At 36.3% G+C, this 18,040-nt stretch overlaps 2 protein-coding genes across 3 annotated transcripts in view; one reads left to right on the forward strand and one right to left on the reverse strand.

Annotated features, from left to right (window-relative positions):
* The window catches only part of LOC113233342 (filamin-A), a 120,102-nt gene extending 110,100 nt beyond the window's left edge, over positions 1-10,002 (forward strand). The window contains 6 exon segments of the mRNA XM_026468446.1: positions 1,480-1,695; positions 2,079-2,252; positions 2,508-2,683; positions 5,097-5,258; positions 6,405-6,584; positions 9,856-10,002. Of these exon segments, the coding sequence (XP_026324231.1) occupies positions 1,480-1,695; positions 2,079-2,252; positions 2,508-2,683; positions 5,097-5,258; positions 6,405-6,584; positions 9,856-9,993 (1,046 nt within the window). The 3' untranslated portion in view covers positions 9,994-10,002.
* Positions 10,003-11,832: 1,830 nt separating this feature from the next.
* Positions 11,833-14,308, reverse strand: LOC113233333. Of its 2 annotated transcripts, XM_026468428.1 has the most exons (4): positions 14,227-14,308; positions 13,942-14,070; positions 13,547-13,735; positions 11,833-12,228 (listed from the first exon to the last, which is right to left on the reverse strand). In XM_026468428.1, exons 1-4 carry the CDS (start codon positions 14,292-14,294, stop codon positions 12,216-12,218), a joined length of 399 nt encoding a protein of 132 aa, XP_026324213.1. In that variant the 5' UTR covers positions 14,295-14,308; the 3' UTR covers positions 11,833-12,215. The 2 variants fall into 2 exon arrangements, with proteins under 2 accessions (XP_026324213.1, XP_026324214.1); XM_026468429.1 differs by lacking the exons at positions 13,942-14,070; positions 14,227-14,308 and having other exon boundaries at positions 13,547-13,791.
* Between the last annotated feature and the right edge of the window lie 3,732 nt (positions 14,309-18,040).

Here is an 18,040-nt window from a genome sequence, read left to right on the forward strand (position 1 = left end):
ATTAATGAGGCGTTCGTTTTATTATTGGTTTTAAAAAAATGTGAGTCAGTCTTATTTAAAAGTTACATTGAGAAAAATTAAGCGTGTTTTTAATCATTTATTACATACGCTGGATTCAAATGAATCGACAGAATCCTCTTCAGCAGGTCTCACTGGCCTCCTAGATGCTCCATGTTGGGGATGAAGTCGCTCGTTTCAGACTTTTTTTACATTAAAATACGTTTTTACAAACTGCAACTGGTAACGTGTCGGAAATTCAAATGCACATTTATAATCCATGCAACAAGGGCAGAGCGCCACCTTCTAAATGAATGAAACTTACGCTATCTAGAAGGGAGATCGAAATGAGTTTTTGTCACAAGATACTAGATAATGTTTTACATGTTTTAATGCAATAACATCAAAACGGGCTTTGGATGCCGAACGTCCTTGTTATTCCCAATGCTTCAATTGACATATCACAAAGTGTTAACAAGCTTAATTTTATTACCAATCGATGCGGAAGAAAGAAACCCGAGTGTGTTGAATAACAGTTTACAATTGCTCAACAACCAATCAATATCATCAATGAAATAATAGAAATACTGGAACAAATTTTTATTTAGCAATAAGGTCGCATGTGGTACATTAACTTACTCTATCATACCTGCTTTACTGCTTTGTGTTGTCATTAATTTTTTTTAATGTGCAGTATAATTCGGAAGCCATGAGACGTTCGCTGTGAATTTGTCGTATGTAGTCGACATCGTTTCTCCATGGATACAAGTTAACGAAATTACATTTCGACGATTTTCACTCGTTTCGTTGACGTATTATACAATGACAACTACATCATAAAACCTGTAATATCGCACATGAAACAAGTACTGTCGTAACTCAAAAATGGTGATATTGAGAAGACATATTTGAAAATTAAATAAAAATCTGAACGAATCTTATTGCACACACTGAGATTATTTTTATTTATACATAATATTTAGTTATCTTGTTATAAATGAGAATATAAATTTATTGGTTCCGTTCAGTAACTTTTGAACTTTCAAATCGAGTTCACAGAATTTCACAATTTTTGAGTTACAACTGTGTTTGGTTTCATGTGCGATATAAGTTAATATTTATACAAAGTTCTAGTTTGTCATTGTAGTAGATAACTAGAACTTATAGATCTGATTACGTATGGTAGATGTTTAAAAAAGAATATATTATCGACAATTAGCAATCTAAAAATCTGATGATCTAGTGAAAAGGGGTACAAGTCAAAAAAGCCAATTTTACAAGGAAACGCGAAAAATACTTGACGCTTAATATCATATTAAGCTTTAACTGTTTTTCGCGTCTCCTTGTAAAGCTGGCTTTTTTGACATGTACCCCTTTTCACTAGAGCCACAGAAATATAATACAGAAGTCATTGTCCACTACAATTTTCCATCTGGGACAACTGTCTATGCCGATTTGTCAACGTCTTTTTAATTTTTGCAGGCGTAGAAACAGTATCTGGTCGTGCAGTAGTTACTCTAGCAGCTGCTGAAGGCGTGAGCGGGGAACAAGAGTTAGAACTAACATACAACGGTGCACTGGTGAGTGCAGCGCCGCGGCGGGCGCTGGTTGCCTCGGGCACTATAGCCGACCGCGTTACGCTCGCCGGTCGGGGATTAGCTCATGCTGCACCGCACACACCCGCTGTGTTCACTGTTGGTGAGTTTAACAACATTAAATAATAAAATTGGTGAGGTGGCGCCATGTCAGTGACCGACAAACACCACTGTTCGACTTTTTTTTTAAATAAAAAATCAAATATTATTTCTTATAAAATTTAGGATAAAATTCTGTATCCATAGTAACATGTTTGTTATTGGTGAGTGTCGATTACTTGTTACTTAATTAGTTCATTTTTGGTGTTCATTACTCGAGGTTTAGAGAAATTCTAGTTTAGGTTTCTTTGGTAATAATGATAATAGCTTTTTTATGAAACATACTACAGCGAGATCTTTCTTGAGGATTATATCTATCAAGTAAATTAATCAGTATTGATATAAGTTTAGAAACAAAATAATCTGTAACTTTATTCTGTTTGACAGACGGCAGTGCAGCGGGGCCGGGTTCGCCAGAAGCATTTTTGACGGCTCCGGATGGCGAGACCTTGCCGGTGGCGCTGACAGCGGCCGGTCCGGGCTTGTGGCGCGCCACCTACACTCCTCGCCGTGCTGGAGATCATCAACTCAGGGTTATGTGGGCTGGACGGCTGGTCAAAGGTGACTGATATTATCATTGTTGTGACAAAACTCACTAAAATTCAACGTGCCTTTGTTTGAATTTCTATACAATTTTATTTTTAATTTAGACAATCAGCGCAATAGTGGTGTAATTCACATTCAATTTTTTTGTTCTACAATATTGCTATTTTCCCGTGTAAATTTTTTTAATTATTACATTTTTATATACATTTAAATATCCTAATATAAAATAATGAAGTATTATTATAACAAATTCAATATTTATTTCTACAGGCTGCCCACTAACAGTGAACGTAACAATGGGCTCAGAAGCCGGCGACGCATCGAAAGTAGTTTGTTCAGGCGCAGGCTTGCAGGGCGGCGTGGTCGGCCGTGAGATCCGCTCCTGGATAGACACACGACGTGCCGGCCCTGGGGAGCTCACTGCCCACTGCACGGGGCCTAATAAGGTAATCTTCACAAATAAAAATTGGATAAGGTATAGTGGTTTTTTTACGGGCCAGTATGGGTTAACCCGATCCTACACAATGAAGTCATTCTTATAAGAAACTGAGTCTATCAGCGTCAATTGCTAAATTAAATAAAAAAAGTTAATCAATATTATTCAAATATGTGAAAAATCATTTTATTTCATTTGACCCACTTCTGCTTACCCCATTTTTTTCATTCAATACAACGAAATGATCCTTACATAAACTTGAGTTAATCAACACTAAAAAAATTTTATCAATTTTATTAATATTTATGGACAACTCAAGCTTGACCAAAAAAAATATTATGCCAAAATTGTTTTTCACCAAAAACAAGACGTAATGGTTGCTAAGACAGTTTCCTTGTATCTTCTGTGGTTTCGGATTTCCCCCATACTTACACATTAAAAAAACGCTGTATAGAAGGAAGTTATGACGAAGATTCGATTATCATGGACAATATAAGACTACTAAACTCCATACAACGCACCGTAACTCGAAAAAAGGTCAAAATTCCGTTTTATACCTCGATGGCGCTGATCAATAGCCTGGAAGTGGTTCATATTATGTAAATGGCCGTGTATACCAATTAATTCCTCTTTAATATAAAAAGTTAGTAAATATTATTCAAATATTGATATTATTTAAATATTGATTAATCATGAGTGAAAATTATTTTTTTAACTTTAACGAATATGCATATCAATAGATGGCATTGTGTGTTACAAAGTTATTTGAAAATTAACGCTGGCTAAATGCTGATAGATGGCGCAACGGAAGAAAAAAATGGAAGTGCCTTGGGTCTCGATTACTATCGGAACTGCTGTCACCAAAACGCACACAAACAAACGATAAACACTACGAAATCTTGATAATGATTGGTCATAGTTTCTAATTTAAAAAGATGTAACAAATTCTGGATTGTTAATACATATAATTTAAACTTTACCCAGTCGCTATGCCATATTTAGCAACAGTAGAGCTCCTTGTAAAAGAGTTCGTCCAGGGAAGTACTCCCACCTTACCTGTTTCTGCCGCCAAGCAGGAATGTTAGCATTACGCGTTCCGGTTTAGAAGGGTGGTGGTGAAATATAAAGGCACATGGGACTTGTCAACTTTATGTCTCAGGGTGCCTGGCGTGGTTTTTGCGATTTAAAGCTATGAGTAGCATTGCAGCTGTTATGGACAGGCGTGTAGCATATCATCGGGCGCACGATCCGTTCGTCCCTTCACTTGATATTATAAAAAAAATCGTTAAAAGTTCAATACCTTTATTGCAAGTTACGACGTTTTGTTTTTATATAGAAATTTTATACAACTTGCGGACAATAGCTGGACTACGACGAACGATTAACATCTGAATCAATTCGATAAACAGATAATTGAAAATTTATTCAAATAAGACTTACCGATGATATGAAATACTAGTACGGGTAATATTTTTGGCGCGGCTATCATTTTTGCACTCCAAAAGAGCACAATTTTGGCATGCAATTTTCGCGATTTTAGAGGTTTTTCGCGATTTTAGAGAATTTGCGCGAAAGAATGGCAAAACCATACCATACAAAGAGAAACTGGCAGACTGAGCTCAAGTAGGTCTTTCGAGACCTAATTAATGTTGGCACGCGTCAGACTAACCACTTCTACTGTGTTTATTGTTCTGTGAATGGCACTAATCCTGAACAAAATAAAAGAATAGCTGGCAGTATCCTTAAAATCGCAATAAGCGCCATGTAGTTAATTTCTTCGTTATCAGTATATATAATATATATGTGTGTGTATATATATATATATATATATATATATATGTATATCTCCACAGACTAAAGTATAATAGTGTTTTATATAAATGTGTATAAAATTAGTAATGTATGTTCTATGTGCTTTTATGTTATAATCTGTGAAGTGATTGTAAATGTTTTGTTTCTGTGTGCATTTGTGCTGAATAAACGTGCTATCGATCTATCACAAGAACTTAGAGTACCTTTGATATACAAGCTGCATAATGTAAAACAAATTAGCTACAAAAATAGCTATTTGGTACTCGTCGCGACATCTAGTGTACCAAGAGGTACTGAATACCCGACTACGTTTTCTTGTATCGCTATTAGCAATCCTCTTTTTGCCTTTTTTTATAAAAACGCACATACTCAACATAGCCCCGCACTAGGGATGACCTGTGTCGCGGGTGCCATGGACACACACATAGACAACTACAAATTACACCCAAACTCACGAGAGATATAAATGTAGGCCATACAAATATTTCTCCCGGCCCGGGTATCCAACCTGGGACCTCTGCGTGGCTGTCTGGTATGGTAACCGTTCGGTCACGGAGGCAGTTTATTATTTATTGATCCATGCCTGTACCGATTATAACTTCCATTACCAGGTGGCGTACTGCGAGTTGTACGAGCACGGCGACGGCACGTTTACTCTGAACGTAAAACCCGCGGAAGCCGGCCGACATGTACTCAGCGTGCAGTTCGCCGGGGAACACGTGCCCGGATCACCCTTCGTGCTAAAAGTCGCTGGAGCACCCGATCCTTCGAAAGTATGATTTGTTTGTGTTACTATTTCTAAGGACTTCAATATTAAACTTTTCCTATAATGTCTAGTGACGAGACGAACAGGTCACGCGCCTGATAGTAAGCTACACGCCTACCCATAACAGTTGTAGTGCCCCTCAGAGCTTTAAATCGCAAAGATCTGAGGGGCACTACCACTGTGCCCGATACCCTGAGACATAAGTTGACAAGTCCCATGTGCCTGTAATTTCACCAGCATCCTTAATATGAATGAATGGAAAGGAATTACAACTTTCTTTTAAATTCAAAACCGGAATACAGTAGTGATGATATCACTGCTTGGCAGCAGAAATAGGTAAAGTGGCAGTACTACCCTGGATAAACTTTCGCAAACTAAAACTGCTACATTTAACATTAAGTTGTACTTATAAAGTAATCGAGAGCATTAGCTCAGCAAAGACTGTTAATTTAGTTGTAGGGTAAGATACAATGATAGCATTCAATTCTACCTGCCCTGACCGATCGACACGCTGGGATGAACACTCCAATTTTTTTTTAATAATGCAGACACTCAACATGGCCCCGCGCTAGGAAAACCCAGTGTCGCGGGTGCCATGGACACACACATAGACAACCACAAATTACACCCAAACTCACGAGAGAAATAAATGTAGGCCATACAAATATTTCTCCCGGCCCGGGAATTGAACCTGGGATCTCTGCGTGGCAATCCGGCATGGTAACCGTTCGGCCACATTGTGCAGACACACGGGCAGATGTTGATGTACTGTTGACTGCAAAAAGAGCTTTATACATCATAGGAGTCTTCTAACTGAAATAGCAGATTATGTGGGAGTAAAGATCAGGTAAAAAAAAAAGGGGACAGCCCCTACGTCAATAAATCAACTGTGAACTGGCAACCGGTGCTATCCAATTTAGACAACTTTACACGATGAAGAAAAAAATTGTTTAAAGTGTATGTGTAATATAAATATTTAAAAAATACGTATTTTTATTTAATATATCATATAAATGGCGGAAACAATTTTTTTCTTCATCGTGTAAAGCTGTCAAAATTGAGATAGTACCGGTTGCCAGTTCACAGTTGAAATGTACAGTACAATGTTGATGTTGGGCGAAAATGTCACATAATATTTTTCTGTTATTTTTAGGTCCGTGTATATGGTCCAGGCGTGGAACCGGGCGTCCTTGCGACGTTCCAGTCGCGGTTTCTTTGCGATACGCGCGGCGCAGGCGCAGGCCAGCTGACAGTGCGCGTGCGCGGACCCAAAGGCGCCTTCCGCGTCGAGATGCAAAGAGAGAATCAGAAGGACCGCACTATATTATGCAAGGTATATTTTATAGGATCTATTGTTTATATGTATTAGTATTTATTGACACTTAGCCTCTAAATGTGGATGATTTAGAGGCTAAGTAAGTGTAAATAAAGGGTCTCGCTAGAATCTAGCGACTATATCTATCGGCTAGATCGAAATTTCCACGCTGTAACAAATGAATTGAATAAATTTAACATTGAATCCAATAAATTTGCCAAAAAATCGAGACTAACAATTTTTCTCGCTATGCAAAAATAATTCCATTTTCTTAATTATTTGAACGTGGTGTCTTCCGTTACTACCATTTTTACGATACACGGTTCACGGAATAGTGAGAAAACGAAAATTTTTTCTTAACAGTTGTTTACTTAACTTGTTGTTACCTTGTAAGTTGTTAACTTGTTTTTAAGATGTTCATGAAAAAAAATTTTGCACTCAATGCCTGAAGTTACAATGTTGAACTCGAACGAGTCTATCCATACAAATACCTCGACCATTTTGTCACCGAAGATCTAATGGACATTGAGAGGGAACTCGCTTCGCTGTCGGTCAGATGTATTATGGTGGTACGAAGGTTTGCTCGCTAGTGAACAAGTAAAAATCTTCCTATTTAAGACATACTAGTTATCTATACATGCAACCCTTAGGTCGACTATACGCATAAGATGATCGGTGTCCAGCAAATACAATATAACAATGGTTTTCGTGTGTTTTTAGAGCTGCCACGGTTTTGCACCGCATCAGGCATGTTTGCACTGACTCATACAGATGACATTTATGCCATTATATGCAAAAAGTTGCAACCTCACTATTCTGTAGACTGCGTGTCACCTCCAACCCAATACTCAAAACAATTGACAGTAGAATTCATTCTACTTTTATGCCGAAACTTTTTTCGCCTCGCGTTTGAGGCAAGCCTATGAACGAATTTACTTTTTATTTTATAATTTTAGATTTAATACCTACTAACATAATTTTAAGAATAATATTATTATTATTATCACATCATCAGTATAATTAAACAACATCTGTAGGTGTACATATGTATACATTATATAGAGGAATAACACCTACTATCTGGAATAAATGATGAGATTGTATGTAAATGACATGATTTACTTTACCACTGATGATAAGGTTTTGTTATTGCGTTATAAATGGCCACTATCTTAGTTTTCAATCGATAATCAGGTGTCAATCTTTGAATAAGTAAGTTATTAGTTATTGAACACTTGCATATTGGACAATGGCACTAAGATAATTTCGATAAACGCTTGTTTGTTATCCCTAATCAGTATAATCTCTTATATACACAACAAGGATGTATTGTGTTAAAGTCACTGTACTTCGTCGGCACTGTCCGAGTTATATCTTTTTTATGAACTTGAATGACTACATATTGATTACAATGGTATATATCGAGTTCTTAGGTTTCCGCGATTGGAAATGAAACTATTTTTCCGGATTTAAATCGCGTATATTTGTTTTTTCAAACAAACCTGACCTGGTTTTACAATGGTATATGATATGGGCATAAAGTGAAGGGCACGTCACAGGACTTGCAGTGTAAGATTTAAATCCAACTATACGCTGTTTACAACAAGAACGCGAAAGGTCCAAAATCCAATCCAATCCATATGCTCTGACTGTATCAGAATCTTATGTCACGAATTTAAAAAAAATCAGAATTGCCAATGCCAATTTCAATTTTATCATCAAATTTCTTTTCATTAATTTCATTGTAAATTATTTTTTGTAAATTATTATTTGAAAATGGAAAATTTGTCTATTTTCCATTTTCAAATAATGCAAAGAAAAATTACATTATATGAAACATTAGTCACTATAACATTTTAATCATTTCTGATACACCACAGAATAAATGCAATTATTACGTAATTAAAGTCAAAGAAATGTTTGATAAGTCAAATGTCAAATAAATTTACACTTAAAAACAAATTATACCTATTTGAGGGATTTTTTGTAGTCCTAAAGCATTTAAAAAAATTTCAATTCTAATAATACAGAACCATATACTAAATCTATGTACAGAACTCAACAAATATCAAAAACTTAAGAATCCAAGTGCTACCAACCAAACTATCTGATTGGTTTTCTTAAATATTGACTTTATATTTCTTAGCTGAAAACGCTATTTTCCCAACTGGTATGTACTCCTTTTACCTAGTATCGGGGTTCGAAGTGATAATTATCATTGATAATTACCATGAATATTAATAATCATGTTAATTATCGTGAAAAACATGCTTTTATGCAACAAAATGCTACCGCTAACAATGTCGTGCCATGTGTTTATACGCGTATCAAAGACGCATCTAAATGGGTCAAATGTCAATCTCAAAAAAAATGTCACAAACCAATTGTTTTCCCAAAGATTTTACTTTGTGTTTTTTTAGTCATCTTACTGTTTGTTATTTATAGTCAAAAATTAAACAGAGAAAACATCAGTCAACATGTAATTATCGGATATACAGTGTTTTTTTTAACTGGGACAGTATAGGGAAGTACTAAACTATAAGAGTTACAGGGAAGTTGTCTTAGGAAACATTAGATCTTTTTTGTTAAAAAAAAATAGTTAAAGAAATAGTTAGTCAATGTTTCTCACGCAAAATGAATGAAATTGAATTTTTCTTGAAATTGACATTATTTTATTGTATAGAAGAAAAAATCGGGAAGGCAGAAGTTAGTCAAATTTAGCATTTGAAAACTTTAACATACAAAATTAACTATATTTTATTACATTTTAACAACTTCTGCTATCCCGATTTTTTTCTTCCGATGCAATGAAATTATTCTTACATAGAACTGAATCCATCAACATAAAAAAAATATATTTTATTCGTTTTGTATGAAAAAACATTTTATTAAATTTAACCAACTTCTGCTGTCGTGATTTTTTCTTCCAATACAATGAAATAATCCTTACATGAAACGGAGTCGATAAGCACTCAAAAAAAAATCATTTTTATTAATTTTAATGAATAACTCACGCTTGACCAAAAAATTGACTATGGCAAAATTGTGTTCACAAAAAAAGACGTAATGGTTCTTAAGACAGGTTGGTGGTTTCCTTGTATTCCTATGATTTCAAGTTTTCCCATACTGTTCCAGTTAAAAAACATACTACATCGGATAATAATTATCAAAGAAAATAAATGTCTTGCTAATTTCGATCCCTGCATATTACCCAGTTTTACTATAAACAAAATCTTACTCTACCTAAAAATCTCCCACATAAATAGTGTAAACGATGTTTTATATCCAGTTCTCACCCACCGAGCCTGGCGACTACCGCGTTGAAGTCCGATGGGCCGGACGGCACGTCCCCGGCTCGCCGTTCCCCGTCATGATCTTCGACACGCAAGAGGAGCTGCGACGGTACCTACAAGCCACCGCCGCTTAATACCCTACAGACGTAGCAGACGATATAACAATAATACTATGAATAATAATGAGCTAAACAGTGAATATAGAGTGGTGACATTTGAAAACGAGCAACACAATTCGAATATGAGAAACTCACCGGTTACGCTACTTAATGAAATGTATGGCGGCTAATTTAGTTTATCTTTTAAAGGATCAAAGCAGACTTTCGATTTTTTGGAGCAATAAAATTAAAACCAAAGTGGCTGAACACTGTTACTATCAATTACCGTTCTTCAGAACGTTCATAATGAAATCGTACGCCAAATTTTATTTAAAAGTTTCTGTCCCTATATGAGTAGGGATTGAGAAAACTAGCTTTTTTTTAAAATGACATTTCACATAATGAACAAAGAAAGTTTTGTTAAATTAGTATTTTTAAGACCACACAACAATATGACAAGTTTGTAGCGTATTTCTACGCTTGTCAGGGTAACGATTTTGTAACATTCCAATTTTAAATAGGTAAGTTATTTTTATTGAGCTGTATTTGTATATCGAGTAGCTGAAACCGAAATGACAGTCAAAAGTATTTTATTTCCGTCCATTGTATTTTTAAACATTAGTTTATAATCTTTGTTTCTGTACTGTGTACTTTTTAATCTTACTTCTTCACCATCATATTCTGACATATTTAATTTTCTAAAAAAGTACATTCTAATGCAAAAAAATATGTATAATCAATTTGAAAGCATAATAAAACAAATTGTTTATTTGTTAATATTTATTAATGGCATCTAGGTTAAGAGACATTTAACTTTGTAACTAACGAATATTTTATTGTTATTACATAGCCAAGTTCAAATTACAAGTAGAAGAGAACTTGGTCACGTAAACTTGCTGAGAATATCAGTTACTAATTGTTAATAAATTGAACTTTAATTGAATCCTTTCTTTTATTCTGAATTTTAAGTCTGATTAAAAACTCTCGGTTAAAAGTATATAAAGGACAGGCGGGTTCCTGTCCTTTATATGTGGTAGTTTTCTTATTATCTTGGAATTCCTAGCAAAGAATATTAAAGGGTGTGCGTAGGTGCATTTTAAGTGGTTCTGCTAATACTAAATGAAACAAAAGATTTGCTAGTTTTGCATTGTCTCATCTAATATTGTTACAAATACAATAGACAAGCGATTCCATTAAGCCAAGCCATTATTGGCATCGTGTATGTAAATGTGGATTGTCTCCAGACTAGTGATAAAGACAATCCACTAAATTAGAACTGATTTCACATATTTCGGGCCAATACCTTCCTGCACCACAAGTGCATTGAATTGGCTCATTCCTCGCCGTTTAGTAAAGAATCTAAAATAGTTATTTTTGATACAAATGCGGAAAGTTAGTTATTATTCACGAGTCTCGAGGCTTCTTCTCGAGACAAGTGAAAATGACAAATCCGCACGTGTATCAAACGAAATTTTTTAATAAATTTGCGAAAAAACTACATTGAAAGTAAAATAAAACAGCATTAAAAAAAACTTCTTTTTTTCTTCGTCTGATAAAAATAGAGTACAGTGGCAACTGTTGCCAGTATTCAGCCACATTAAAATTACTATTTAAGTGGCGCGGCGCGCAGCGGTCTCGCGTAATACTCGCCTCCGGTCATTGTTAATACTCAATCAGCCATCTTTATGGTAAATATTTTGGTATTTTTAAATGTAACTCGTTGATTTGTAAAACACCTATGCAATTTAAACAAATAAGATGTTTATAAGTAAATATAAGTTTTAATGACGAATGACTTACGTCACAAAGCACATAAATATTAAATAAATATACAACCTCTTTAGACTCTCTTTATGTTTAAGACTTGAAACAACAGTTAATTTAAAAAAAAAGAAAAGTGGAGCACTAGTGCGAAAAATCCAACTTTCGGCATGATTTGTAGTTCGAAAAATACCACGTTTTGAGCAACTGTATTAAAAATAAACTTATTGTAATACTGGCTGTAATGTAGATGGACGTTGCGATTTTCGTACTTTTCACTGGATTGGCTTAATGGCTTTGTTTTGTGGAATGTCTCCTCTATTGGCTTCGTGTAAATGGACCATTAGCCCATATCGGGTTTGAACTGGAGGACAACAGATCGGCGATCAGGGTACTTGGCGCTATGGCCAGTAGACAGCTGTGCCCGCAGCGCGTCTAGGCTCTGCCAGAGTTGCTGCATCTGTCCGAAGATTACCACCTCCAGCCGCTGGATCGCACTATGAAGCTCTCCTGAAATCATACATATTCCATTTTACTAGATTGCGTGTAGAATAGTAGACTGTACTTTGCCGACATTTCCCACAAATACAATTTAATTAACAAAACAATAAAATTTACTACAAAATAAATCACGTGTGTGCACTGAGTGAGCTCGCTTTGAAGAACGTTTATAAATTAAATAATAGTTATTTATTAGAAGTTCTAAAATAATTGTAAGAATCAATCGTTCTATTTGTAAAATAAAACAGAAGATCAAGTATTAAGTTTGCATTCATATTCGTGTACTAGTTTTAAATTTTTTTTTTTACTAAATAGTCCCGCACTAGGAAGATTCTGTAACGCGGGTGCCATGGACACACACAGTCAACCACAAATTACATCTAGACCCACGAGAGAAATAAACGGAGGCCATACAAACATTTCTCCCGGCCCGGGAATCGAACCCGGGACCTCTGCGTGGCTGCCCAGCATAGTAACCGTTCGGCCACGGAATCATTTAAAAAAGGTAAGCATAAACGTTTAACCTCGGAATAAATCTTCTTGATATGTCGAGTCTGACGCTGACGTTTATATATGTGCGGACCAGTACTTAGCGACTGACACAGCACTATCAGTGGCGTTGTGCAGGTGCAGGGACACGCAGGGCAGGCCAAAAGATGTGCCATTGTCTGGAGAGAGTCACCACACAGACATGCGCTATCCGAGCTATAACCCCACCCGTGCATGCACTCCTTGCTTCGGCCGACTTGAGTTCTTAACCTATTTAGAGACTGTGAAGTTTGCCAAGGTGGATTATGCCCAGAAGGTAGAAGCTCTGACAGCGGAATGAGTGATGCCGCGGGGTATCTCTCCTTCTAGAGACTTATTCGGGCTTGGCTATTTAGCCTTCATATTCCTCCTCTAAAGACCTCTTTCATTCTATCAATGGATGATTTTTAAAAAACGAAACACATTTTAATACATCACGAGCGACTGAGCTTAAATATTCTTTTTACGTCTCATGTTTTTGGTGGTTTAGAATATCCGTTCAATTGACTTCAGGTGTTTAACTGTGGTAAATCCCCATGTTATGACGCTTACATAATAAAAGGAGACTAAAGTCTAAATTTCATATTTTTAGCGTTCAAAATTTCGCTGTGCGTTGTCGTCAATCAAAACTTATACATGGATTACTAAATTTAGGGACACATTCGAAGAGATAAATTTTATCTGTTACGTTCGTATTGCTTAATATAATTTTCTCCACGTGTGTACACTTATGATAGAAACTTTACATTGCCCAAGTGAACGTTTAGCGATGTCGACAAAAGTGTTAAATAAAACTCACGAGACGTAACAACACCGTGCAATCTCCTTGTGATAGTAGCGTTGGCGGTAGCGTTGACCTCCTGAGTCCTGACTGAGCACATAGCCCGCGCCTCCTCTCGCGGCCCGCTGCCTTGAAAAGTTGCATTGCGCGCTTCGATGAACGGCATACGACGTTCCGGGTTGCTGATTGTGTAGTGGGATCCTCGCACTAGAAGCACAGATTACTTAATAGTGACAACGCAAGAAATATGTCACTCACATACAAAATCTGCGCGTTCTATTGCACAACAACAATTTCAATAAATAAACTTGTTTCCCACACCAGGAAAAGGGCATAAAACAATTTTTTTTTAATTTATATTCATCAGAAATTGTCAAAATCACTTATTTCTGAGTCCTCGATAAAATTATTACGTGTTTCCCCCTCCAGATTCTTTCTTTAAACTTTTCAGGCGTGCTTGCGACATCCCTCTGAGCGCTTGTTCCGTTGGCGTTACACTCGGCGGTACGCAGTTATCGTGACTTTGAATGAGTGACGAAGCTCTGCTAGAAATTACAGCAATTAGGTCACAATAAAATTAGTGTACTGACGATATCATTGTCCTTGACAAAATGCGAGCAAGCACAAACGCCAAGGTAAAAAACCAGCAAAGAGTGAATTGATGCTACGAGTATGATAAAATCAAGTTAAAAGTGTACCTTTTGTGACTGCCAAGGGAGTAATTAGGTAAATATCGAGTTCTTAGGTTTTCACGATTGTTACACATAGGAAATGAAACTATTTTTCCGGATTTAAATCGCGTATATTTGTTTTTTCAAACAAACCGACGTTTCGGGCCCTTTACAGGTCCCATGGTCACGGTTGACTGAGGTGGTACAGTCTTCAACCAGTTATGTCTAATATTGATGCAAACAAAAAAAAAATTATATAAATAATAATATATAAAAATGATCAAACACAAATTCAATCTGTAATAAACTTATCGAACAAAACGTTAGATCAGTCTGCTTTTTCAGTTTTGCAAAAGGGTTTGAATTACGCAGTGGCTCCTCGTCGTGTTCCATATGAAGAAATTATTTGTAACGTTGAGGATTGTCTAGTTAAAAACAACATGAGAAAGGAAGATTTGGAGGCAATACGCCAAGACGTTTCGTCAATATTGTGTTCAAATAAACAGCCCAGACCGAATCTTACTCGAGATGAATATAACGCGCTGAAGACCTTCCGCGAAGATCCTGAATTAGTCATCCTCCGTGCAGATAAAGGTAACGCGACCGTGGTCATGAATACGTCAGATCGTAACAGCAAAATAACTGACGTACTATCGGATGAAAGCACGTATAAAAAGGTGAAGAAAGACCATACCACCAAGATATTAAAAACAACAACTAACTTAATATCTAAGCACTCCGATACACTGAAACTTGATGTAAGTGAGTTTGTACCCTACTGCGTAAAACCCCCAAAACTGTATGGGTTGCCAAAAATACATAAGGCTGACACCCCACTCCGTCCCATAGTTAGCCAGATTGACACACCAACCTACAAACTGGCTCAACACATGGCAAAGGTACTGTCACCTTTGAGAAGGAACACTTCTAAACATGTGAAGGATTCATACTATTTCATCAGTGGAATTTTGATTCCTTTGTTCCATCAGTTAACCGTAGATCAAAGATGACACCATGGTCAGTTTTGATCTTCAGTCGCTGTTTACCAACCTACCAGTAAAAGACTGCATTGAAATTGTACGTAGAAAGCTGAGGGAACATAATATGTCCATTGAATATGCAGAATTATTAGAACACTGCCTAACATCAGGCTATCTATTGTGGAATAATGAATTCTACCTACAAATTGACGGTATAGCAAAGGGCTCCCCGGTATATCCCGTTGTTGCCGATATTTTCATGGAAGACTTCGAGGAGCGAGTTTTACCCCAGCTAGTCCGAAGATTTTCAAACGGTACGTTGATGATACTTTCACAATATTACCTAAAGATAGCATACCTTCTTTCTTGGACCATCTTAATTCTTTTAGTACTAAGATCCAATTTACTATGGAACAAGAGAATTGTGGTACTTTAGCTTTCTTAGATGTTTTAATTAAAAGAAATCCTAATAACACATTAGGCCATACTGTATTTCGAAAGAAAACCCATACAGATAGGTATCTCAATGGTAATTCCCATCACCATCCTAGCCAGTTAGCTACCGTGGACAAATCTTTGTTTCAGAGAGCACATGGTGTCTGCGACAGTAATCATCTGGCAGGGGAACTTCAACATATAAAGCAAGTCCTACATGCGAATAAGTTGAAGATTCCACGCCAATGCCACAGGCCCCGTGTGAAACCACCAACAGTCGAGCGAAGACCTGCCATCTTACCTTACGTGAGAGGTGTCACAGACAAGATCGGAAGAGTCCTCAGGCGCATCTATCAAGACCTATTTCAAGCCCCTGAGGAAGATTTCTCAGTTCCTGAGACCCGTGAAATGTAACATCCCCTTACAGGATGCAGGAGTTTACAAGCTTGACTGTGAGTGCGGTCTCTCTTATATTGGACAAACAAAGCGAAGTATTTGTACCCGCGTCAAAGAACATATAACTGATGTCAAACACCGTCGCGTAAACAAGTCTGCAGTCTGCAAGCATGTCATGGATAAACCTACACATTCAATGTAGTTAGACAAACCCCAGATCCTTGCAAAAGAAGTCCGTTATCTACCCAGGATGCTGCGAGAGGCCATTGAAATTAAAAAACATCCTAATTTCAACAGGGAAGATGGTTTCTCCGTACCACCAGTTTGGGATCCAGTATTTCCTCTAATGAAAAATCCCAAACAGACATAAGACTGCAGTACTAATTAATATGTTTTAGTTTATTCTAATTTCTATTAATAATTAATAATAAATTGAACTTAATAAAAATTCATTCGATAAAATAATTTGTAAAACTTAATATAGTGTAAATTGGAATGTTTTCTTTGTAAAATTAAAAATAAGGTATTTAATTTATAACTATTGTAAATATAGTGAAAAAATAGGGTGGTTTGCATCAATATTAGACATAGCTGGTTGAAGACTGTACTACCTCAGTCAATCGTGACCATGGAACCTGTAAAGGGCCCGAAACGTCGGTTTGTTTGAAAAAATAACAAATATACGCGATTTAAATCCGGAAAAATAGTTTCATTTCCTAATTAGGTAAAGTTTAGCTGAACAATTAAGAATGATTTAAATAGAAAATTAAAAAGAAAACCACAACGAAAAATGACTCTAGTTCGAAAAGGAAAATATTTGAGGAATTGACAAAATAGGTTTAAAAACGCAACGTACGTGCCTCAGCTCAATAATGTGATTTTGCTGATTTTGTGAAAGCTGAAATATGACTAAATTGTATTCGTTATGAAAGAGATACATAACGGTTTAGTTAGCGTTTTATTACCTTTAAATCTATTTCATCAACTTGCCAAAATTGTAACTTTTCGAATTCCGTGACTTTTTAATTGACGATGTGGATGATATGTAGGTAGATGGATATGTACTGGAGATGTATGTACGTCCACCGCCAATAATATTTCAACTTAATTAATTATTTCTTTTTAATGAAGTGTCAGTTTCATTATTAATTATTTCCTATATTCTTGGCTCATACTAGATTATAATGAGGAAGGACACTATTTGCTACTTCTCCCGCTAGACGGCTCATGAAAACTGATGCTATTTCATTGTAAAAGTCCACATCATTATCTGCTAACTTTTAAGTTAAAGAGTAAATAATATTGAAAATTAATACAATGGTTGATTTACACAATGTTTTAATGTTTTTTAAAATTTTAAAAATATATGTATGTCACGCCGATCACGCCATTACCGCCGCGCCGGTCGCAAAATCATCATACGCCGCCGCCGGCTGTTTTATGATCGACGCACATCTCTAGTAGGTATTTTTAAACAAGTGCAAGAATTCTTAATCTAAACGTTTTGACGGGTCTAAAAATATCTGTACCTCTACCATGAGTTTACATCGAGACCTTGTCGCTAGCGACAGCGTCATTATTCTATACAAAATATTACTTCTACTTGAGACCGCTACGGGCGCTGGACGATTTACCATTTAAAATTGTCAAACCTTTTACAAAATCGGTAGCGACTATAATCTCATGGTAGAGGCACTACACAGAGACTACGGTGACAATTCTCACTAGCGTCCACGTAAAATATTTGTGTACAAAATGTTTTTGCGATTTACCATTCAACATTATGAAGTAATTTACGGGGTTGCTAGCGACAATTGTCACAGCGAACTCGTGGTAGAGGCACTGGTCCTTTTTATTACAAAAAGTGTACCGACACCATTATCTAGCAGCTGCATAGTAATAATGATTTACAAAGACAATTTTAATTTGTATACAACCCGCCATCTAACAGTCTATTTGTTTTACAACTTACAACCGTTAAAATTGGCACAACATGGCGGTCAATTATCAGTCAATTTGTAAAAACTGTG

Source organism: Hyposmocoma kahamanoa, unplaced genomic scaffold, assembly GCF_003589595.1.
Source record: "Hyposmocoma kahamanoa isolate Upper Pololo Valley unplaced genomic scaffold, ASM358959v1 78, whole genome shotgun sequence".
In the NCBI taxonomy this organism is placed as follows: domain Eukaryota; kingdom Metazoa; phylum Arthropoda; class Insecta; order Lepidoptera; family Cosmopterigidae; genus Hyposmocoma; species Hyposmocoma kahamanoa.

What these genes read in the sequence shown, in the direction of transcription:
- LOC113233333 (XM_026468428.1), bottom strand. Translation starts at nt 14,294, where the DNA reads ATGTGTAACAATCGTGAAAACCTAAGAACTCGATATTTACCTAATTAC. An exon ending in TCCCTTGGCAGTCACAAAAG is followed by an intron (nt 14,071 to 14,226) that starts GTACACTTTTAA and finishes AATTTCTAGCAG; the next exon opens with AGCTTCGTCACTCATTCAAA. An exon ending in GAATCTGGAGGGGGAAACAC is followed by an intron (nt 13,736 to 13,941) that starts GTAATAATTTTA and finishes CTGTGCTTCTAG; the next exon opens with TGCGAGGATCCCACTACACA.